We start from the raw sequence: 24507 nt of genomic DNA, 5'->3' as shown, positions 1-24507 counted from the left end.
TTTTTGAGGGGATGTCAGAACATAACAGTTTTTTTAGTTGAAACTTTTTTGCCCCCTCTCTCATGTATCAGTGTGCTTTTTCAGACATCAATAGCATGTGAACTGTCTTACTTGAATTCCATTTCAGCATAATTTCTGCATGGTCTGTAAACTGAAATATGTGACAGGACCTTACTTGCTTCTGTATCTAAACTTGGACCATAAAACTGGATAATTAATTTACAGTGGGGAGTATGGAAAAGTAGATGGAAAAGGCCCTGAAATATAAAACAGGGGTGTACACTGTATATAAGTTTTGTTAGATGTTCCATCTTCCTTTGGGTGTTTTTCTATTTGGAGAACTACTTTTTTTTACTGATATTTTGTTGCCTTTGAATGCCTGTATATTTAGAGCTGTAATATAAATACTGTATCTGGTTTGGATCATTAAACTTTCATTATACTTCTTTAGGTCTGGAAATTAGGCTGGTCACCAAAGCCTTTAGGTGACTTTGGCACAGTTTTTCCTGAAATCCCAGTAGAATTTCTTCAAGAAAAGGAAATTTTTAAGGAGTTCATCTATCGCATTAATACACTTGGTATGTGCAAAAGTAAATTAATACATTTGGTTCTTATTGGGCATTTAACTGTGTTCTGAAACTACTGAATAACTGTATCTGAAACTGCTCACTTTTGTTGCTTATGTGGAAGACAGATAATATTTCAGAGCAGGTTAGTAATTGTGCTGCAGTAATTCTTACATTTTGTTCAATGAAGAGAATAAATTATAAAGCCAAAAGTTATTCCAGCCGAGGGAGATTTCAGTGTCTCTTGCAGAATGACCAGTTGTTTTCTGGAGCATACGCTTGACAACATGTTTGAGAATATTTTGCTTCCCTCACACTTTGTTCTATTAATGCATGGTATACAGTCCTGTGATAGGATACCTTGGTAACCTACCTTCAGCTCAGACATCTGATGTTTGGGCTGGTCTAGAAGATCTTGAAAGAATCCTTCCAGCCCAAACCATTTTATGAGTGTCTTAGCACAATGTTTCCAGTTCTCTCAACCTTCTTGGGGCTGAAGGAAAGAAGCTGTGGTGTTGTTCTCTGCCATTCCATCCACCTAGTAAATCACAGAATCACAGAATAAGCTGAATTAGGGACCCACAAGGATGATTGAGTCCCAGCTCCTGACCCTGCATAGCACCATCCCCAAGAGTCACACCATGGGGCTGAGGGTACTGTCCAAACACTTGGTAAAGTCTGTCAGGCTTGGTACTGTGACCACTTCCCTGGTGATCCTGTTTCATTGCAGAAAATGCCAAAATGAATAGGAAGTGGTATGAAACTAAATCTGTGAAAACAATGTACCTTTTTTTAAATGTTGTTCCTTGTTTAAATGTGTATTGAGACATAAATGGCTATCTCTGAGTGTTTCTGTAGGATGGATCAGCCGTACTCAGTTTGAAGAGACTTGGGCTACTCTGCTTGGTGTGCTCGTAACTCAGCCCATTGTAATGGACCAAGAGGAGAACCAGCAAGAGGTAATGTCATTCATTGTATTTTTTAAATGAGATTTTACTTAAACCAAAGAAAAGTGCTTCTATTAATAAAACTGTAAAGCAGAGAGTAAGTGACTAACACTAAGGAATTTTTTCTATTTCCTTTTTCTCATAACATCGTGAGTTCAGACACATCCATCTTCTGGCTTAGAGCCTCTGCAAGCATGCAAATAGCGAGGAAAAAAATCATTGACACTGTTTCAACTCCTTATTAGTACATCACTCAGTACAGGTTGTGGTTTGTTTTTTGTTTGTTTTTTTTTTTGTAAGATTTTTGACTAGAAATTAATTGACCTGAAGATGCATATTCATGTGTCTTGCTCCCACTTGTAGACTGATTGGATATCTGGGCTTCTAGCTCAGATATATGTTCAAAATTCAGTGGAGAGCATTTGGGGACCAGAGTTGAAGAAATTTATAGCACAATTTGTGTCCAATTTATATACCAAAATATATGTATTTATATATCAATTCCTATAACAAATATTTCTGTCCAAGAACAGCAACAAAACTGGGGCTGAGGGTGTTTCGTCCCAGGAAGAGGAGGTTCAGGGGGATCCTCATCACTCTCCACCACTACATGAAAGGAGGGTGTAGCCAGGTGGGGATTGGTCTTGTCTGCCACCTCTCAAGTGAACTCCTTAAGTTGCATCAGGGGAGGTTCAGATTGGCTATTAGGAAAATAATTTTCACTGAAAGAGGGGTTAGGCATTGGAATAAGTTTTGCAGGGAAGTGGTGGAGTCACTGTTTTTGAAAGTGTTCAGCAGGGGTCTGGATGTGGCATTTAGGGACATGGTCTAGGGGTGATTATGATGGTGCTGGATTAATGGTTGTACTGGATGGTCTCCAAAGGTCTCTTCCAACCTTGAAAAGTCAAGATGAGAATGAACTTGGCTGTCATGAAAGAGATTTTCCCTCTTCAGCTGTGTTAAACTGCTAGCAAACTTACTTTACTAGGTTCTAGTTCTTTGACCTGAAAGATTATTTTCCTGGCTGGTTCTGATGTTAGGTGCAGGGCCTAAAGCAGTTTGAAGAATTCAGAGGACAAAGTGTGGACCCTGAGTAGCAGACAGAGGGGTTTGCTTCCCTTGCTTCCTAGGTATCAGACTGCAAAAAGGAATAGGGAGTCATCATCCCTCTTCCCTGGGTTAGCATTTTCTATTAGTTATACAGGCTTGGATGCCTTGACTTAACTGTTTTCTGCATAATGGCCGTGTTGGGTCAGACTTAGGGCAATCTTGCTAATGGTTGTTCCTTATTTGTCACGTAGAGAGTATTTGTGGAACAAGAATAACATTGCTCCCGTGCTTTCCAAGGTGCACCAGAATGTTCAAAATTGCAAATATTTTAAGTGCTGTTGTAAATTTCAGTATGTTAATATTTTCTGAAGTAAAAATTTTTTTTTGAAAGTTCAACATTGGTTACCATCTTGTATCTTCTAAAAAGGATCAGATACTTTTGTGGTCTGATGCTTTGTTTCAATAAGTAACTAATGCATAGCTGCAAAGAAAGAAGCTAAACACTTTTTTAAAAGTTCCAAAATGGCCATCTTGAAGTTTTAGTGCTGTTGGGACATGAGAGGATACATGCAGAGTGACTGATGAGAGGGAAGGATGTGTTGCTGCTGCAGTCAATGCTTTGTGTACATTGTTTATGTCACATAGATTTCTGGATGAGAAGAAGAGTAGGTGTCAGGCTTATTAATGATAATTTAGTGAAACCTGACAAACTGATATTCAGAGATTTTGGGATTTTTTATTTTTGTTTTTTAACAATTCAAATTACAGTGAGTTCATTTTACAGGAAGATACAGAGAGGACCCAAATCAATGTTCTTGCAGTGCAAGCCATAACCTCCCTGGTGCTGAGTGCAATGACCATACCCGTTGCAGGCAATCCAGCAGTTAGCTGTTTGGAGCAGCAGCCCCGTAACAAAGCTTTAAAAGCTCTGGACACAAGGTATTTGTTTCCACTTGTTTTCAAATGAAATGAAAACTTGTGGTTAATATATAATGACAGTTACTTAGTCTAGTTGTAGCAAAAATATGTGTAGAAGAGTATATATATGGATCTATTTACATAGAAGTTGCATCGACTTAGCATTGTGAACCTGCTGACTTAAAAGATTATGTGGAAAAGATGATATCTTAAAATCTAGTAAACAGTAGTACAGAACGTATTTTTCAACATTTTCATTTCCCTAATACTGAAAATGAGCATAGACACATAACATTACAGAGTAAGCCAGACTTGCACAAAACTGTTAAAGGAAAAATCTGCTAAAATTGATTTCTCTTGGGTTTTTAGGTTTGGGAGGAAGCTAAGTGTTATCAGGGGAATTGTTGAACAGGAAATCCAGGCAATGGTGTCTAAGAGAGATAATATTGCTACTCATCACTTATACCAAGCCTGGGACCCTGTTCCATCACTTTCTCCTGCAACTACAGGTTAGTGTTTGTTTGTGGGAGAGAAGGGGAGACTGAATTTCTTTTACATTTAAAAAGTGGAAAGGTACTCTCAGAAAAATTTGAAATCCCGTTTGCTGGAAGTGAAACCATTTTCATTTGTGCTTTGTTATGCACTTTTTAAAAATTCATCTTGTGTTTTGTTACAGGTGCTCTTATCAGCCATGAGAAACTCTTACTGCAGATCAATACTGAACGAGAAATAGGAGATATGGATTATAAATTGGGACAGGTTTGTTAAAAGCTCAACTTAACACTTTATTTTTATTACATTTCTTCCAGTTCTGAAAAATTAGTTAAGAAGCATTGCTTGACATCAAATAGAAACTGAAACTCTGAGTGATGCAGGGTAGATCATAACTGGATGTCTCCTCAACCAGAAGACTGTGTGTTCCTGTCACTTAAATGGAAAATATATTTGGCTTCTAAGATTTTCCTAGGCTGACTCCTGGGGTGTTAAGTTCACTTCTTTACTACTTGTTTTTCTCTTTTGTGTATGTTGCAAGGTCTCTATACATTCCATATGGTTAGGAAATAATATCACTCCCTTGAGAGAAGAAGAGTGGGGTGAGGATGAAGAAGATGAGAATGATGTACCCGCTCCTTCCTCACCACCAACCTCTCCTATCAACACCAGGTATCTTGTTTTTTTTCTCTTCTCTCTTTTGAGTGACAGATAAGGTTTTATTTCTTCATGTTGAGTTCAAGAAGCTGGGTTTATAAACTGGATGCTGGTAAATAACTGTATTATTTCAAATCAAGCATTTTAGCAGGGCTTAAGAAAATAGCAATTTTAACACTTGTGTAATGTTCCTTGCAGGAAACACCGGGCTGGTGTAGATATCCATTCTTGTTCTCAGTTCTTGCTTGAACTGTACAGTCAGTGGATATTGCCATCCAACCCCAGCAAGAGAACACCAGTTATTTTGATCAGTGAAGTGGTGCGATCAGTAAGTCTGAATTATTATTCAGTATATGTTACCAAGTGTTCAGAGCTAAGCAGCATTTATAAAGCATCTTTTAATACATGGAAGACACAGAATTTTCTTGGCAGTGTTACTCTGTGGTCAGAACAGAAACATAACTTGAGTAACTACAGCATTATACTGATTTAAGCTATGTAAGCAACTGGATAGCTATTCTGCTGCTATATTACAAATACTTTATTGTTATTTAATGACAGTTGATATTTTACTACTGCTTGCTAAAGCAAGATTTGTTTATCCTATCCCTTTGTAAAAAATGAAGATGGAACAACAGTGTATTTGAGAATTAAGTTGCTTATTAAGTGTAGAAGCAAAACTAAAGAACACAGTTGTGGAATGTATCGACAGCCATTTTCCACTATCATTCTTATGACTTAAAATGAAACGATCCTTGCAAGAGAAGTATGTGCTGTGTGTTTTGGGGTGGTTTAGTACATTGTAAATAGCAATGTTTGTTCATGTCCCAGAGTTACTTACTATAGTGGCTTTGATTCTGTAAAACTTTTGGTAAAAAGGACCTCTTGGAGGTCATTATTATCTGAGATGAATGGTGGAATTAATTTTGGACAACAATAGTGAATAGTTATTTCAGACCCTTGAATAAATGTTTACACATTTAATTGATCAGCTGAGGAATCTTTTGCTCACAATTATAATAGAAGGGAGAGTCAATTTTTGGCTGTCTGCTAATGGGATTTTTTTATATTCAATTTTAATTTCCATACAGCTTTTGGCAGTGTCAGACTTATTTACAGAAAGGAATCAGTTTGAGATGATGTACTCAACACTGACAGAGTTGCGAAAGGTGCATCCATCAGAAGATGAGATTCTTGTACAGTATTTGATACCAGCTACTTGTAAAGCTGCTGCTGTTCTTGGAATGGTAAGAAATTCTCAGAAAGTTCATTGCAAATTCATGAGTGTTTAGGCTAACTCAGCTTCTGCTGCAAAACCTGGTGTACTTGGTAAGGATGATTTGTCTCTAAGAATATCCTTTAGCTGATCTGCATGGCTCTAAGAAGTAACAGGATATGTATTCACATTTTGCAAACATTATCTCCAATTGCCCTGTATTTAAACAGAAAGTGTTTGGTTTGAGTTTTTGGTTTTTTTTTGGAGGTTTGAGCATAATTTAATATGCTTTTTGGTTTGTCTTATTCTGTTCAGTGTTGCCTTTGCCCTAGACTCCTCATTTGTTACATTTCAGTCCAAAAATGAGGACCTGTGGAACAGCTTTTGCTAGATTTGTATTACTGGTGAACGGCTGTAGTCTCATGGGAGGCTGGGACAGTGCATGTGATGAATATGTAGCCCCAGATATATTTTCCCTTTTCTTTCTTTTCTTTCCCTCACTCTTCCCTCCACTGCATCATTCTGTCTTGAAATGTGTAGACCAGAAGTACTTTCCAGTGAACATTTCAGAGTAGAATTATTTAGGGAAAAAAAAAATTACCAATCATTTTGGAAAGGAGTTAGCACTTCTAGGAACTCTCAGACTAGCATAAAGCTATATGGGTAATAGCAGTAAAAGAAATTCTGAAAGGCTTTTAGGGTGGGGCTTTCAGCAGCAGCAACTGTGCAAGGGAAGGCTGGGAAGATGATGGCAAACGTACAGAAACAGTTTTAGAGATCAGCTTCTTCTGACTAGGCTGTCATTTCCCACTCAGTGAGCTAATTACACCTTCTCACAAGCAAACAGCTGAATATAACAGCTTGGTTGACACTTAAAAAACAAGAAGTTGGTTCCATCAAGAGTTGCTTGTTGTTCTGTGCTCAGTTATATAGAAAATCTGCTTAGAAAGAGCAACTAGAGAGCAGACACTATCTCAAACTGGCCTGTCTCTTAGATACTTTGTGAGTAAAACAACAAGGTAAAGCAAGGAATTACTATTAATTACTTAGTAAGGAAAAGACTGTCCAAAATTAAAATTTGGAATAGATTTTGCATATTCCAGTAAGTTGTGGTACTTGGCAACAGGGAGTGGAGTATCTGATATCAGTTTGACTTGTGAATACTGAACATAAAATTATGGAATCATTTAGGTTGGAAAACACCCTTAAGATCATTGAGTCCAACTGTTGACCTAACTAAACCATTTCCTTAAGGATGGAGGGAGCCTAAGGAGGTTCAGGGAGGACCTTATGACTCTCCACAACTTTTTGAAAGTTAATGGCAAAGTAAGGGTCAGTCTCTTCTCTCAGGTGACAGGACAAGAGGAAATGGCTTCAGGTTGTGCCAGAGGAGGTTTGGGATGGCTATTAGGAAGAATTTCTTCACTGAAAGGGTAGTTAAGCATTGGAACAGGCTGCCCAGGGAAGTGGTAGAATCCCTGGAGATAGTCAAGAAACGACTGGACATGGCACTCAGTGCTGTGGTTTAATTGATGGCGGTGCTTTGGACTCCATGATCTTGGAGGTCTTTGTCAACCTTGATGGTTCTGTGAAGTGCAAGATGACAGCCACTACCCTGATCCTGCTGGACCCACTACTGCTGACCCAGGCAGGAGCCATTGGCCTTCTTGGCCACCTGGGCACACCTGGCTCGTGTTCAGCCACTCTCAATCAGCACCCCCAGGTCCTTTTCCACCGGGCCCTTTCCAGCCACTCTGCCCCAGCCTGTAGCGCTGCAGGGGTTGTTGTGACCCGGGGGCAGGACCTGGCACTTGGCCTTGCTGAACCTCAGACCCCTGGGCCCACTGATCCAGCCTGTCCAGATTCCTCTGCAGAGTCTTCCTCACCTCCAGCAGATCAACACTCCTGCCCAGCTGAGAGTACACTTGATTCCCTCATCCAGATCACAGGATTGGAGGAGGGAAAGATGTTTAGGTCTGAGTACCAGTGGTCTCAGAGAACAAATAAATGGAATGATGTGCTATGAGTTGAGTAGATAGATAGTGGATGGCAGAATATAGTTGTCTCGTGCCAGTCTGTTTCAAAGGGAAGCATCCTTTGTGCTTAGCTGGAAAGCCAGAAATTTCAATCATTCAAGTCCTTTATTAATAGCACGTACTATTTACTGAACTAATCCCTATTTTGTTTGGGTTTTTTTTAATTTTAAATTGTGATAACTTGATACAAATAAAACAAAGTAGCATTAGTTTCCTAGTTAATCTACAACTCATCTCTTGTCTATTTGTATTGGTCTTGTGATATTTATTCAAAGTCATTTAAACCAGGCTCTGGTTCTTTCACTATTTTCTGCTCTTCAGTTTGTTCCAAGTATTTCCAAATGACAGGACTTTCCAGTATTTAAACCAGTGTTGACTTCTAATGAATACTCTTATTGGATGTATTAGGATAAAGCTGTGGCTGAACCAGTAAGTCGGCTGCTGGAATCAACCCTAAGAAGCACCCATATGCCGAGTCGGATTGGAGCTCTGCATGGAATTCTTTATATCCTTGAGTGTGACTTGCTTGACGAGACAGCAAAGCAACTCATTCCAATTATCAGCGAGTATCTGCTCTCCAATTTGAGAGGAGTAGCACAGTAAGACTCTTCTCCCTTTCCCCTGGCTCCAAACTGTTGCATATTTATGTGTGAACAAAAGGGCTCTCTGTTGTTGGCAGTTGCCAGTACATTTTAGAGCAGGCTGTTGTATCAAGCAGGTTTTGGCATTTTCATTGAAAATATCATCCAATTTTAGGTTTAATTTACGGAGCGAAATGATATTTGAGGGTGAGAAAACCGTTTGATAGTACAGGCTTTTGTGTCTTTGGTAAATTGTGTTACTTAAATCTAATTTTTCTGTCATTTTCATGATAATCAACGTTCTCTTATGGCATCTCAGCAATACTTTCAGTGATTTTAAAAAGGGCTTACGTTTCATGTTCAAAAATACTCTGAATTTCTAGAAATCGTTCATAGTGTCTCTGTTTGTGACCTAAACAACTTTGGTGTGACCACTATTGTTTTTGCTCATTTGCAGTTGTGTGAATATCCATAACCAAGAGCACATTTTGGTAATGTGTGCAGCTGCTTTCTATTTGATTGAGAATTACCCACTTGATGTAGGGCCTGAATTCTCTGCAGGAATTATACAGGTGTGTATGTTGTGATGCCTCTAGTCAGTTGTGTAACCTGAGATTGCCACATAGCTGTCTTATATATATGTCCATATATACGGACACCTCATACACCCAACACTCATAAATAAACCCAAAAGCATACATATACATATACATATGTTAATACCTGATACTGTTCCATACTATTGTGGTATGGTGCTAGAAGATGACCTTAAGTACACCTCAAAACTAAGTAGTTGGCTTTTTTGCTTTATTTCAGATGTGTGGAGTCATGGTGTCTGGAAATGATGAATCAACACCATCCATTATTTATCACTGTGTCCTGAGAGGGTTGGAACGACTCCTCCTTTCAGAGCAGCTTTCCAGGCTGGACAGTGAGTCGCTGGTTAAACTGAGTGTTGACAGGGTGAATGTGCAGAGTCCCCACAGAGCCATGGCAGCCCTGGGATTAATGCTGACTTGCATGTACACAGGTATTCACTTTTTTATGCTTCTGATGTGCTGGGAGACTGCCTTACTAACAGTGCTAATTTTCTTAATTTACTTTTGTTACTGAGAGTAAAAGAAGTGTATTTTAACATGCACAGTGAACTTGTAACAAATTATTTTGCTTTAGGAAAGGAAAAAATCAGCCCCAGCCGTATCCCAGATGCAAATCCCGGTGCTCCTGACAGTGAATCTGTGATTGTCGCTATGGAACGAGTATCTGTCCTTTTTGATAGGTAAGAGGACAAAACATGTAAATGGTGCTCTGGGAGGGAAATGATTGTTTGTATCTGTGTGGTCACTTCTCTATTTGAGGGTTCTTACAGTTAATTAATGATGTTTCTCTACTTACTATTGCTTAAAAGTTACACTCCTGGTATACACAGTAACACTGATGAAATTGCTGAAGGCAGCACAAATGTGCAGGAATGTAAATGAAAACCAGACATGTCCTAACTGATACTGTGTGTTGCACAAACCATAATACTTCATAAATGTATTTCCAGCTCCCTTCAGGTCAAACTCTTAAGTGCTTTTCAGGATGTCTCCTACATAATCAAGGATATAACTACAGTTTACAGGAAATAATCTTTCAAACCACCATGCGAGTTTAAAAGTTTTTTCCCCCCTTCCCCCCTCACAAGAGTTGCTCTTTCTGAGGCTGTTAAGTAATTGCAGTGGAAGGATACAGTAAAACTTCTGTATTCACATGGAACTCATTAACGGTAACATTTCAAAACCCCTGTTTTGATCTGACAATCTCAAGCTGTCTTAAGTGAGTATAGCTTGTTAGATTTTGTGTACTAGTTTGTGGATAATGGTTTACATTTTTTAAAGTGTTCAGTGGTTTTTCCATAAAACTGGAGGAGGATTTCACTTCTGCACTTGGTGAGAACAGAACTAGAGCAGTACTTGAGTGTTTTTGAATGTATCACTTCGAAGAGCTAGCAAAACAAATGTGACTGCTACAAGCAAAAAATAACTTTTGCAGGGAAGAATCACATGATTGTAACTTGATCTTGACACATCAACAGATGCAGCTTTTCTTAGAAAGACTTTCCAATTGGTGTTATTTAAACAAAATTGTCTGTAGGTTGGAGTATCTTTCCCCACTTTACACAGCAACACAACTTGCTTTTCATGTTTGATATGTTGGTCATTCTGATCTTAAATAAAAAATGCCAAAATGTTATGAATGAAAACTAGTGTTCTGCTTATAAATGCAGATAACTAGAAGGAGTGATGTCCCTGTCCTTTTTTGTTCTTGTTTAGATTTTTGAGCATTCCAGCTGGTAAGTCTCATCTCTGATGCAATTCCAGAGCTTCAAAAAATGTGACTATTTAAAAAAGTAAAAAGGAGTGGGGTAAGGACACACCTGTAACAGCTTCTGACAGCTTTGGGTCTATCTCTTTGGGTAGTCTGTTATTAAGATTACCTGAAGATTTAAATTAATCAGAGACCTTGCCTACTCAGAGATGAAAGTAAAATGTTCTTTCCATTGCCAGTTAAATTGGAAGAGGACAATATATGTATTGGAATTCAATCATAAAATATTTATATTTTTTTATTATTTTCAGGATCAGGAAAGGATTTCCTTTTGAAGCTCGAGTAGTGGCTCGGATTCTTCCACAGTTCCTTGATGATTTCTTCCCCCCGCAAGATGTAATGAACAAAGTCATTGGGGAATTTCTGTCCAATCAGCAGCCATACCCACAGTTCATGGCAACAGTAGTTTATAAGGTAGTATTGATACATTTCTTTTTCTTAAATGTTTCAGAAAATTTCTAAATAATTGACAGCTCAGTCAAAGGACCATATACTACTTTTATTAGATCTAACAAACCAGTCATGGCAATTGAGCTGTCCTGCTGTGAGCTCTGGCTTCCAGGCAGCATCAAGGGCTAGAATTGCCATGTCACGTGGAGGCCAAAGCTCACAGCAGGACAGTTCAGTCACTGCTAATGAGAAAATAAAGAGAAAATTAGTGGTTGTGATCCTGGTGCTCAGATTCTAGATCTGAGTGAGCCATCATCTTGTGAACCCAACAGGCAAACTCCTGTGGCCTCAGCTGGACTTCTGGGCTTTTGGCTCTCAGCACCTACTGGACTTGGCATCACTGGAGAGTGCATGTGCACAGCACATGTGATCTATAAGAAACAGAGACACCACACAAGTTATATATTTCTATGTGATTACTTCAGTTTGGCACATTTGTCATGAGTCCAGCTGAGTAATTCATTAGACTCAGAGATGTCTTCAGGATTCCAGTTTGTGGCCCTCAGAGCTTTGTAGCCAGAGAGAACCTTTACAAGAGAAACTGAACATTTTCCCATATCTATCCACCATGTCTTTATTCTTGTGTACAATATTTTGCAGGTGTTCCAGACACTGCATAGCACTGGACAATCTTCGATGGTCCGTGACTGGGTGATGCTCTCTCTCTCTAATTTCACACAAAGAACACCCGTGGCAATGGCAATGTGGAGTCTTTCCTGTTTTTTTGTCAGTGCTTCCACCAGTCAATGGATTTCAGCAATGTATCCTAAAAAGATTGAATGTGTGCCATTTCTGGGTAATTGTAGTATAAAGCCTTGAAGGATTAGGGTACAAGTGTAAGACACAAAAAAGTCAGTTTTACTGCAGATAGTAATGGTGTATATTGCTTTGTGCTCTTGATACCTCGAGTTTGTGGGGAAAAAAGAGAACATCTAAACAGATTATGAGAACAAAGTTATCTCAAACTACTGCTTTAAGATCAGTTCCTTTTGACTATACAAGATGATTGGGAAAGTCCTTACTTTGAAGACTTTTTAAAAGCTTCACCAAGATAGTAATGCTGTGACCTTTAAAAGCTTTGCTCTGTATTCCTTCTGCAAGATAAAATATATTGAAAAAAATGAAAGAAGCCAACAAACTCAAAGTCAAGAGAATTATCCTCTGCATGCAAACTGTATTTTGCAGTTATCCTCCTGGCTGTGCACTGCAGTAATAGTGATCTTTGGCAATGGAATGGCATCAGCCAAATAAATTGGAAGAGACAAAAGATGTATGTATATATATATATATAGGTGGTATTCGTGCTGGGTTTATTTAAAAAACAAATAAACAAACCCCTGAAACAAACAGAAAAATAACTGCATTTTGTGACCAGACAAAAAAGTGGCCATTTGTTATGTTTGAAACATTCTAATGACTCTTAATCACAACAGTGCTCTTTGGCTCCCAGCAGTTGCGATTGCATTGTTTGCTCCAATGGATAAAGAAAACTACTGCTAGCTTGGAATTTATTTCTGAGGATAAGAAATTGTGTGATGTTAATGAAGAAATAGGATTTATGTAGTAGCAGTTAATTGCCAGATGACAGTATTTTGCACTTGAATGTCTTTGGTGAACTTAAGAATAAGCTGTTTTAATGGAGAACAGTGTTTAAACTGCTAAACCATAAGAGGAGCAACGTCTGCCATTTCATGACCTTAACTTCTATTTCAGTCTTCCACATATTATCAGCAGAATGGGAAAATCAGAGCAAGTGGATGTTAACATCTTCTGTTTGGTTGCCATAGACTTCTACCGACACCAGATCGATGAAGAATTGGATCGGAGAGCCTTCCAGTCGGTGTTTGAGGTGGTAGCATCTCCAGGAACCCCATACCATCGCCTACTGTCTTGTTTGCAAAATGTCCACAAGGTCACAGCATGTTGAACATCCTGATGTGTAGTGGAACTGCATGACTAGTGTTGGAATATGAATTACGAGGAATGTGAGATCAAGAAAATAACTGGGGTTGCATTTGTGATAAATACGGACCTGTCAGTTTTCCTTCCAGCATGCATGGACAAGTGCTCTGCAGCACTGGAAGTCACCTGAGAAGTATAGTTGCTGTTGACACCAAGCACCTCTAAGTGGAATGAAGTATGTCAGTGTTTTTCAAGCAATGTTGGGGACTAATGTGAGCCACACATCCTTGCTGTAAAATAAGAGCTGTTACACATGCAGGGTTGCTGGTAATCTTCTTCCCAATATGCAGCTGAAGCTACTGTGGTGCAGCCAGTAAGACACTGACAGACTGTTATTGCAACCTGCAGTCGTTAGCCAACTTCATAGTTTTACGTACCTGTATATACTGTTGTCTAGTACAGAATAGCATTTGTTTCCTAATGTCTCTTCTGAACAAGGAAAAGAGAAAATGGCTGTTATGATTTACACTTCCAGCATGTAATTTCTCTCTCTGGACTTTCTGATATCCAGTGGTGTATGTGTTGGTGATACCAGAGATATAGTGCACATACGTAACCACACGTTTTTCTTTTTTCTTCTCAGGATTTCAAATTTGAGTACAGTATATCAGTGAAAGAAATTTTAACTTAAATATTTCTATATTATGTACAGTATGTAAAATTGTAAGATGTGTGGTGCATGAGCTGTGCTGTAATTGGAGATGAACAAAAGCCATGCTACTGAATGTCTTGACATCTGTATTGTCCTCCTTTTTTTTTTTTCCTTGTGCTTGAATTCATGTTCCTTTTGGAAATCCATCTTAATGTATAGATTACATCTTGTTTTGCATCTCACTTTTTCTTAAAGTGCTTTAAAACTGGAATATGTTGATTAAGTTGTCTTGAGAAACTGTACTAAGGAGGCATTCTTGTGATCCACTTTTCTGTAGCTTCTTTTGAATTTCTTATTTCGAAACATAATGGTAAAAAAGAGGACTAGTCACTCTAGATCAAACTTTAGATACTTGAGATCTTATTTGCTGCACAGCATTTTAAGAGACAAAATGGTGCAAGCTCCCCAGTAGTCAACAACCATTTGACCTTTCCTAACTGAGACCATGGAGTCATCTGGACCACTCTCATGTAAACAAATATATGGTGGCAGTAAAGAATCAGAAGGCTGCTGTGGTCTACTTTGGGACTGGCTAAAGTGTTAGATTACACAACCTCTTTTATTACCTGTTGTATTCATAATGCTTTAGACATAAACACAAATATCCTTGAATTTCAGGACACTACACAGGGCCAGATTTAGCTTTCACTCACCACCCAGGGAATGCCATTGATTCCTAAGCTTTACATGAGGAAATCTAGCACAGCATTTGTCTTTAGTTGTATTTAAGTCTTTCATTATAGAGAAGTGATACCTTGGTTCTCAGTCAGATCCTACATTTAACCTCTCCATTTTCTTATCACACCTTTTGGTGACACTTGGAAAAACGAGATAGTGTTGTCAGGAGGAGCATGTACTGTATGTATTTCTGTATATAATGTATATGTTGAAATTATACACATGTGACAACATTTAATGTATACAGATGTGTATATTTGTATTTATTAAATCCATGTATTTAAACTAATTCCAATCTAGACCAAAAATTGTTGCTTCTGCCCGTAAATTGATTACCAAGGAATTGTCTGCTGGTGTCGCTTCCTTTTAGAAACTGGTAGAGGAAATTGATAGTATGGGCAGTAGAAACAACTGTAGATGTTGCTGCATTTAGCTCTCTACAGGTCTTATTATCTAGAGCAATTAGTTCTGTCCTTAGTTGGGTTACTCTTCCTTGGGCCACAGCACTGTGGTGATTTTTAAAAGAAACTGAACAGGATTTCAGAAAAAGGTTTAATAAAATAGATATGTTTGAAAGTTTTTGAGTTATATTGGAAATTATCTTAATTCTGATAAAAGTCTAGTTCCAGGCAGTGAGATATAATGCCCTATATTTGCATTAAGGGGTAGTATAGATCACTTCCCTTTTGTAATCACCAGTAATCGTTTTGTACTGTAAACCCACACACCAGTCAGTTTTTGTATGATATATAGTTTAAGTGAAGATATTTTTGTAAGCTATTTTCCAGAATTTAAAATAGATTTTAATATATTTTTTAAACATCAGGTTAGTCAAATTTTCACCATATAACAGTATATGTTGTGTTATGAAACTGTTAAATTCTTCATAATTTTAAGCTCCTCATGATTAACACAGACCAGCTGGTTACTTTACCTTGGGATTATAGGAGCTAGACCCTTTATGAAACTTTACAGACCAGCTTAGTACTTGCTATAGAATCTTTCAAGCCAGTGAAGAAATAACATTGAATTAAGCAGTCAGCACAGCTGGGTGAAAAACATTAGATGTGACAGATTTCCATTCCTCAAATGCCTCTTGCCAGCCTTAGAGCATGTGGGAAATGGAAAACATTTGCATTGCCTGTTTCAAGACAGGCTTTAGAGCTGATGCACTCAGTTCTAACCTCACACAGATTCACTGGTAGTAATAACTTCATCTGTTTTAACCTCTCTTGGAGATTTGTTGTAGTATATATACCTCCTCTAATGTGTCCTAAGTGTCTAAAGAAGGGCACCTCCTCTTGGGAAATTCTCTGTGACCTGAAGGAGTTGTAGCTTAAGGGTCTTCCTAATGTGGGAGCACACTGCAGCAGTGCTTCAGTTCAGACATTTCACTGCAGCACACTTTCCTGTCTTCTTCCTACACATTCTTTCCACACCCTCATTTCTTTTGGAATGAAATCATACTCAAAATCACTCCTGTCTGCTTTTAGTGACACAAGCCACCGAGGTGTGCCATTGGGGCAGTAACAGCAGAATAGTGGCCATTAAGGGATTCTGATGTTGGATTTAAAGGAAATAAAAAGACTGCTTGTCCTTTGAGATTGCCTTTATGCAAGATTTTATTTCACAGAGTGTTTTTAATTTGCTGTAAACAGAAAGCTTAATTCTGAAAATCAGGCTGTTCATTTTTTCATTGAGATCTGGGTAGAAATGTGTTTGGTCATAAGGCATAAATTTGGTGTCCTGGCTAAACAAAGCAGACAGCACCTTTAATGTGCTTTTCAGTGAAAGTGGCTTCTTTGCAGCCTTGTAAGATGAAAGGTATGGCGTGACTGGGAGCATACTTGAGACAGATGAATGTTTAAAACTTCAGTTACAATTCAGTTGTCAAAGAAACTACATTTCTGAATCTATAACGTGGCCCTCCCCCAAGAACACTGTATGCCAGCCAACTTGTTACAAATAGCTTTTGGACCAGCTACCCACTGGACCATTAAATAAAGTTGCTTTGTGTTTCATTTCAGCATGCCCCCTCCCTTGCACTGAGTGCAAGAGTGAGAAGTTGCAAACGACAACTTATTGTAAACCAATTCTTACTTGTGGGATTCAAAGCATTTTCTTTACTATTTATGTGGTTTTCCAGTTGCAAATGAATGTAAGTTTATTTAAATCTCTCTATATACAAAGTGTACACTCAGATGTCATTTCTTGCCTAAAGCATCTAGTAAATGATTGTGTGTTACTTCTGCTTTGGTAGGAATGCCTTCTTAGCACCAAGACATTGCTTTTGAGCCACCAGCAGCATTCCAAAAGCACTGAGTAATGAGTGAACAGATTTAGGTCAAATGAAGGGGGGAACAAGTGGAACCCTTTGGGTTAAAAGTAGTTTGTTGATATTTAGTAGATTTGCCTTAAGAGCATTCTGTCTTGCCATTCTCCTTTTTCAATGGCTATTAACTATATAGCAGATAAGGAGGTTGTGTCAAAAACACTGCAAAGACCGTTCTTCAAGAGCAGCAGACCTGGTTTGTCTTAAGATTTTGTGGAGCTGTCAGAGCTGAGCATTTATGCTTCCATAATAAAATAAATTTTGGGGTACAATGAGCAATAAATAATAGCAATAAGCAGTTCAATTAAATTCAGTCATTCAGGATCTTACCCGGTGGTTGAAAGGCATGGGAGAAGATGGGGAACTAATTGATACATTCATTGTATAAATCAGACTTTTTCCATGTACAATCCCAACTAAACTTTTTACTAAAGGTAGAAATCAACTGAGTGACAATGGTAGGTGCTTTGCTCTTTTAAAACAGTTTTGGTTATAAGGACACAATTGACAAAAGTTACAAGAGGGCAAAATACTTGGCTAGTTTTTAAGTAGTTTAAGTATTTTAAAGTGAAAACAAGCTGCTGTAAAAACTAGAGTAAGCAATGTAGCAAAATTTTGGGGAAATTAATTATGTTAATTTAACCTAATACAGAGATTATGAGTGAACTCTTTGTGCATGCTACCTAAGTATCCATTTAAAAATCTTGAGAATCCCACAGTTATACCCAGGAGAGCTTCTACTGTATATCAAGTTTTTAGCTGCATTCGGGTAACTGGGTATAAATGCTGCAGAGCATTTGTGAAGCATGTGCTGCTTTTGTCATGTGCATTTTGTGTGAGCTTATCATTCCCATCAGTTCGTGTACACACATCATCAAGTTGGATAAACTTGACAAGGATAAGATAACGCACCCTGTGGTGGGGTGTAGTCTGAGGGCTATGATGAGCAAAAGCTTGGAGCCCCAACGTGAAAAGCAATTGTACTCAAGGGAAAAGGATAGCATATAATTTTAGATGTATGTTTAAGTTTAAAAAAAAAATGCTGAAAATACTGCACATTGAAACTAAAAGAGAAAATAAAATGCAACTATTACTGTAAGTGATTTTTCTCTGGTTATTTAAAAAAAAAAAAAAGGGCTCGATGCATTCTTATTAGTTTTCCCCCAGTATTTCTTCTTTTCAGCAGCTGTCAAAAACTGAGTATTATTAAGACATGCAAGAATACTTGAACTCTCTGCAAATGTAGCTACACTGCACAATCACTGTGCTGTTTGCAATTAACCAAGAACTATCACAATTGAGCTTTTAATTGTATCTAATAGTCATGCTTGCCAAAACTTCTCTGGGATTCTAGATGAGATCAGAAAAGGCAAAATTTAAGTGTACAGCTGTATTTGTGAATGAGAGTGTATTTATCCACAGCAGTCCTGGGGAGGGATAATGTTACAGAGGAGAAGAAATGGTTTGACTTGCCGAAGCTTGGTTTCCCAGCTGTTGGGCTTGCATCTTAAAAGAAATTTCTGGGTGGTCCTGCTGCTGAACACTGGAGGATCTCTTGCAGTACTCAACAGCTCAGAGACATCTTGTTTTGATTAACTTTGCAGCACTTGGCCGTTCCCTGGAAACTCTGGCATAAAGTTTGAAGTAGTAGCTTAATGTAGAAAGCACGTGCTGGTTTTGTCCTTAGTCAAAGTAACTTCTTTTCCATCTTGTTTTTCCTTGTTGGAGTTGGTGGCGACTGATCCACCCCGTGTCACCTTTTAGTGTAGCCATGGAGCTGAGGGACAGAACCATGCTGTGGTAAGTGCCTTTGTCTGCAGAGCTGGAGACTTCTTTTGAGTAATAAAGTCTTCATCTTTTTGTCACTCAGAGAAGAAAAACCATTTAATTTCTGGAAATAATACCCCTAAAAATGAATTGCCAGGCACAGGGAAATGAAGCATTGCACTTAGTAGACTAGAACTTTTTCATTTACTACAACTTTTTTGCTTTATAGGTATTGTGATTTTTTTCCTACTTTTTAGGCAGTGCAGCTGTAAAGAGTATTGCAGCCATCGTTTGGGAATTGGCAGGGCTCCACCCCAGTTACAAGACAAAAAGCTTTGATTGCCTGTAGAATTAAACATAATTATACCATAAGTTTGCATAACTGTTTGAAGAGATGAAAAGACTTGTAACCTGTAGGTTTGTTAAAAAGTTGGAAGTAGGAACATGAAAATGTTCATACAGTTTATATAGAATCTTGGAGTGAGCCAAACCTTCTGCTTTTCTATTGCAGCCGTATTCTGCCTTAATTTTGTTTCTGATCTTTCCCATGGTGTACACATCCAAGCATGGCAGAGCAGTCCCTTACCCCGGGTGCTGTTTTCATATCCTTCAAGCTGCAAATATCATGGGTAGATTTTGATCAAGTGCAGCCTGACTGTTTTACCTCATTATTTACATTTTGGACTTCTTTCAGCCAGGCTGCAGTGTTTGGGCTCCAAGCAAAATGCATCCCTGAGGGCTGGGTTTGACCATGCACCAGATGCCCACAGAGCTATGAGCCAGATTAAGTCAGACCATTTAAATACAAGGTTTTTGCTAATCTAGCTCATCTTGAATTACATGCACTGTAAAACTTCAAGTCAGTGTTGAAATAACAACTTTGAATTAGAATCTTAGTCTTTTCTACCCCTTTCTTCCCCTGAGGAAGAGGCACTAAATGTGTTTTCATCCCTGTCTTGCTGTTAAATGGCTCTAGGATTCAAGCATCTGTCTTGTCCAATGGAAAGACAAGTGTAAAGCTTGCTAACTTAACTTTTCTTGGTGTGTCTTGTTAATGTTGACATTTCAAATACCATCTTTGGCATTTGATTTAACATCTATGAAAATAACACAATTGTTTAACTTTTATTTCAGGCAAGTTTGGACAGATACTCTTAATTACACTTTGTTCATAGTAATTTTTCTTTGCCTTCTTAACTACTTCAAACTACCACTGTTTTAAAAGAACAGTGGATGCTGCAGATCTGGGAGGTATTTTTAAGTGCTTTTGAGGCTTCTGATCCTTCCATCTCTTGGTAATGTGGCTTAAGCTCATTCCTTCTCCTCCTGTCTTCTTTCCTCTGCCTTGGCTGCCAGAGTAAATATTTCACCTGTTGAATGCTTTAAAATAAAAGTTGTAGGTCATCAATAGATTGGTTCGTGACTGAGTAACAGAGGATAAGACTGATCCAAAGTACCTGGAGTTTATGAAGTTAATCTTTGGAAAGGGATCAAATAAACCTGCAACTTTTTTGCTAACTAATGTAGCAATCGAAGAATATTGTTCAGATGTTTATCTTCATCAGTACCAAAATCAAATGCTTTCACAAATGATGTTTCAATCTGTACTTTTGCTGCTTTACTGCTTTTGTGATTGTCTTGGGAATGGTTCTATCTGTGCTCATTGAAGCAGCATATTTATATACTGAAGTTATTTAACTGTGAGCTTGTGGATAATACCTGTTCCCATTGCAGTGTGATCTGATAATATTAAAAAGTGAGAAATGTGATCTGGCAGCTGGGAAACTTGCAGGCAGCACTAACAGTAATAGTGAAAGGACCTGCTTCTTCAGAAACATTAACTGGGACCAAGTCACATTATCAATGGTAAACTAAGGCTTGCATTATGCTGGCAGGTTAATTTTCCAACTCTCCCACTGGCCTACTGTGGGGTTTGAGAGTATCCCTGGGAAAGATACAGCAAACTGGGTCTGATTTGACTTGTCTCAGATGACAGGATTAAGCAAATCTATGTTTCTTAGGTCCATAAAAATCCAAGCTGCCTGTTATACCTTTGAAAATAATGATGAATCCAGGGGTGATGATGGAATGTTGTGAGAAGCCATGGTGAGTTATTGTGTTACACTTGAAAAGATTGCTGCACCATATGTACTGGTGAAAGTATGAGGTGCACAGTTTGTTGCAGTGAGACTTAGAGTGCCCAAAGTTCTTTTTTGTTTTTGCTGATGGGTTAAATATCCTCAAAGTGGTTATTAATTATTAACTTAGTGAGGTCTGGCTCTCCTTTGTCTGTGCTGCTTTTGTTCTCAGTTTGACTGCATTAACTCTAGATGAAATATAAATGCCAGTCCCAAACTAACAATGATTAAACTGTATTATTCTGTGTAGCTTAATTACATGAAAAAAAATCAGGACAGGAGATCAAATTTATTATTTCATGTGTACTCAGTCATGTTTTATTGGTTATAAAATCTCATGTAGACAGGATGACTTTAGAAGCCGAGTAGCATAAACATGAATTTAGCCCTAAATTACATATTTAGAAGAGATTTTCAAAGCCTGTCATGAGATGGGCATTCATTCAAAAGAAAATAATTAAAAGTTGACATTTTAGCAGGGCCCAAAAAGGGGTAGTGATGAGGGTTGTCTGACATATGTTTTTTCCCTTGTGCTTTTCTGCTCTAAAGCTCCAGGATGTGAAGCAGGAAGGAAGGATAGGATTTGTGCAGCAGCCTGGTGTGTGCTATATGTGAGTAAAGGACCTTTTGTCTGCTGAGGGTCAGTTATGGACAGGGAAAAGTATCCATGTTTGTTAAAAAGAAATAAAATTCCCAACCACAAGCAGTTGGATGATTCATTGCTGCCTGTTGCAGGTCATTACATTTTCTCTGTGCAAATATATGTGTGCAGTTATATGATATATCATCACCTGGATATATCATGTATAATATATCACCATCCAGACAGTTTGTGGACCTTGAAGAGGTCTTGGAGACCAATCAGCTGTGGCGCACCAGGGACAGAGAAGCATTTATGACACTTTTAAGGACATTGCAGGACAGAGCCAGGATGATTCCTCCTGGGAAAGAGAGGCTTCATGTAATGTGATGGCAAGATACAGCCCAGGGATCAAGAAATGGCAGGAAAGGAGCATCTTCTCATTCTTCACCTTCAATGGCTTTGTCCACTTTGCCATGTTACACCTGGAAATGTTGAATGTTCCTGTTATTAAAGGTGTGAGGGCATTTATTAGGTTGCTCCCAGCTTTTTTGTTTAGTCTTCTCTTGCACTATGGGTGTTTTAGAGCAGCAAGGAAAAGAAACCTATTTTCAGTAAGCTGTGATAGTAAGTTGAAGGAAGGTTGCAGAACTTCAAACTGCTTCGTAGTAGTGTTCTTCATCCTTAGACTTAGACCTTGAGCATTCCTTTATATTTGATCATGAAAAGAATAAATACTTTATTTTTACTTTGAACTACAGTTTTCCCTGTAAATTACTATTCCAGAGTCAGCCAGAACTGTCTTTCTTCTTTTTATACAGGTGCCTTTCATCCACTTGAGCAAAGCAAATGTGCTTTTTTTTTCCTCTCCTGAAAAGCAAAAATACTAAAAGTTTTTCTCCTTTTTCTAGTTACAGTTGCATGTCCTCATATTGCTACATTTTTCTCTAGAGAGAGTCTGATGTTTTGAATTTTCAGGGGTAATATTCTTGCCTTATGTGGTTTCTTGATCACATTCCAGAAAGTTTCTTCTTTGAAAAGTAGTAACTTTTAAGTTTCACAGTTTTGATGTACCAACATTCATTGCAACATTAAGGCTTATCAGACACTGGTTCCCCAGATCCTCCTCCTGGAGGACAGAAGTGATGCTTGTTTCCAGTCCTCAGGAGCCTCCCCTGATGGCCACAGCCTGTCTGATATCAGCCAGATTCCTCATCCCCCTGGATGCATCCCACATCATCCTGTGGACTTGTGTTTGTCCATCTCATCTAAATGTTCCCCAATTTCACTCTCTTCCACTGAGGGTGAGCCTTCGTGGCTCCAGGCCTTCCCATGAGTGAAACTGGGATTCCTGGAATCCTCCACCTAATTTGATGCTACTGGACATGAGCTTTGGTTTTCATTTTCCTTTCAAAAACATGCTTTTATTATGCTTTTAGTACTTAAGATGAATGATGAATCCAGACTTTTCTCCCAGCAACCCAGCAGAGTGCAGACCCAGCCCCTGGTGCAGCCGAGGGCTCCCTGTCCTGCTGCTCCCCGCGGTGCCCCCCAGCCCCACGCGCCTCCCATCCCGCGGCAGGTCTGCGCCACGCTGGGGCTGTGCCAGCTGCCTTTGAGGCGTGGGGAGGGAGAGCCTGTCGGGGACTACTGGTGACAGATTAAACCTGAATTCACAGCCAGGTGCTGAAGTGGCCTCTTCCCGAGGTAAAGGCTTTTGTAGCTTTTCCAGTTAACTTTGAGCACTTCTGCCTCTCCCGCTCGCTCGGTTTAGCTTTGGCTTTCTTCTCCTTATCTGTCACTAGAGAGTAATTGCCCCTTTCATAAGGACCTTGCTTTAACCTTGAACAGCAGTTCCCCTGGCACCTGATGTGCATTATGAACTATATATACTGATGAAAGAGTGAGGTACAGTCCTAATGCCTTCCTTGATGTTTTCTTTTTAAATCTGTTTCAAGGAGCCCTTTCAGATGGGACATGAAAGCTCTCCCATTATTATAAAACTCCTTATGAAATAGTTTTGTTTTGAAAAAAGACATATTTAGAATAGTAGGGTAAAAGCATAGTCTTATCAGGCTGAAGCTGCAATATCCAAGCTGTTTCCAGTTGCTCTTATCTGTCCTTTCATCTGGTTCTAAACATGAAATGGGCATTTCATTATTAAATGCATACAGAGCCTTTCATTCTGGGGGATACTCCTGCACACACTTCAATGGGGATTTTTGCAGTATGTGGTAACTTACAAGCAAAAGGCAGATGTTTTTATGACAATACTCTGACAGGGAGCGCTGCAGCAGGAGTCTATACTGGAGAGGGAGAACTGTCAGGATATGGTTGAGGTGACTCACCAAATCACAGTATGAGTGAGGTTGGAAGGGACTGCAGTGGGGCATCTGGTCCAACCCTGCTGAAGCAGGGTCAGCCCAGAGCACATGGCACAGGATTGTGTCCAGACGGTTCTTGAGTACCTCCAGTGAGGGCAGTCTGTTCCAGTGTTCAAAACAGTAAAGCTGTTCTTCCTCATCCTCAGGTGGAACTTCTGTGCATCATTTTCTGCCAATTGCCTCTTGTCCTGTTGCTTGGCACCACTGAGCAGAGTCTGATCCATCTTCTTGACACCTTCCCTGCAGATACTGCAGGGAATTGATGAGATCCCCTCTCAGTTTGAGGCTGAGCAGGCTCAGCTCCCTCAGCCTTTCCTCAGAAGAGACTCTCCAGACCTTTAATAATCTTTGTCACACTCTGCTGGACCCACTCCAGGAGCTGTGTGTCTCTTGTCCTGAGGAGCCCAGAACTGCACAAACACTGCAGATGTGCCTCACCAGGGCTGAGCAGAGGGGCAGGATCACCTCCCTGACCTGCTGGCACTGCTCCTCCTAACACACCCCATGACTCCATTGACCTTCCCAGCCACAAGGACACGCTGCTGGCCCATGGACACCTTGTGTCCCCCAGGACCCCCAGGTCCTTCTCTGCAGAGCTGCCTTCCAGCAGGTCAGCCCCCAGCCTGTGCTGGGCCATGGGCTTGTTCCTCCCCAAGGTGCAGGACCCTGCATTTGCCCTTGCTGAATTTCAGAAGGTTCCCCTCTGCCCATCTCTCCAGCCTACTGAGGTC

The 24507-nt window shown here is 39.3% G+C and overlaps 1 protein-coding gene across 4 annotated transcripts in view; it reads left to right on the top strand.

The window, feature by feature from the left end:
- Positions 1-15151, top strand: part of HTT (huntingtin) — a 76659-nt gene extending 61508 nt beyond the window's left edge. For all 4 annotated transcript variants that reach the window (XM_058837333.1, XM_058837332.1, XM_058837331.1 and 1 more), the window contains 15 exons: positions 452-578; positions 1425-1525; positions 3348-3502; positions 3851-3990; positions 4158-4240; positions 4515-4645; positions 4829-4958; positions 5722-5877; positions 8291-8481; positions 8921-9035; positions 9280-9493; positions 9637-9742; positions 11085-11247; positions 11884-12044; positions 12997-15151. In XM_058837333.1, the coding sequence (XP_058693316.1) occupies positions 452-578; positions 1425-1525; positions 3348-3502; positions 3851-3990; positions 4158-4240; positions 4515-4645; positions 4829-4958; positions 5722-5877; positions 8291-8481; positions 8921-9035; positions 9280-9493; positions 9637-9742; positions 11085-11247; positions 11884-12044; positions 12997-13210 (2187 nt within the window). In that variant the 3' untranslated portion in view covers positions 13211-15151. The remainder of the gene's footprint in view (positions 1-451; positions 579-1424; positions 1526-3347; positions 3503-3850; positions 3991-4157; positions 4241-4514; positions 4646-4828; positions 4959-5721; positions 5878-8290; positions 8482-8920; positions 9036-9279; positions 9494-9636; positions 9743-11084; positions 11248-11883; positions 12045-12996) is intronic.
- Positions 15152-24507: the final 9356 nt, after the last annotated feature.

Source organism: Poecile atricapillus, chromosome 4 (assembly GCF_030490865.1).
Source record: "Poecile atricapillus isolate bPoeAtr1 chromosome 4, bPoeAtr1.hap1, whole genome shotgun sequence".
NCBI classification, from domain to species: Eukaryota; Metazoa; Chordata; class Aves; order Passeriformes; family Paridae; genus Poecile; species Poecile atricapillus.
The sequence above is the reverse complement of the archived record's forward strand: the minus strand, read 5'-3'. Positions and strand labels throughout refer to the sequence as shown.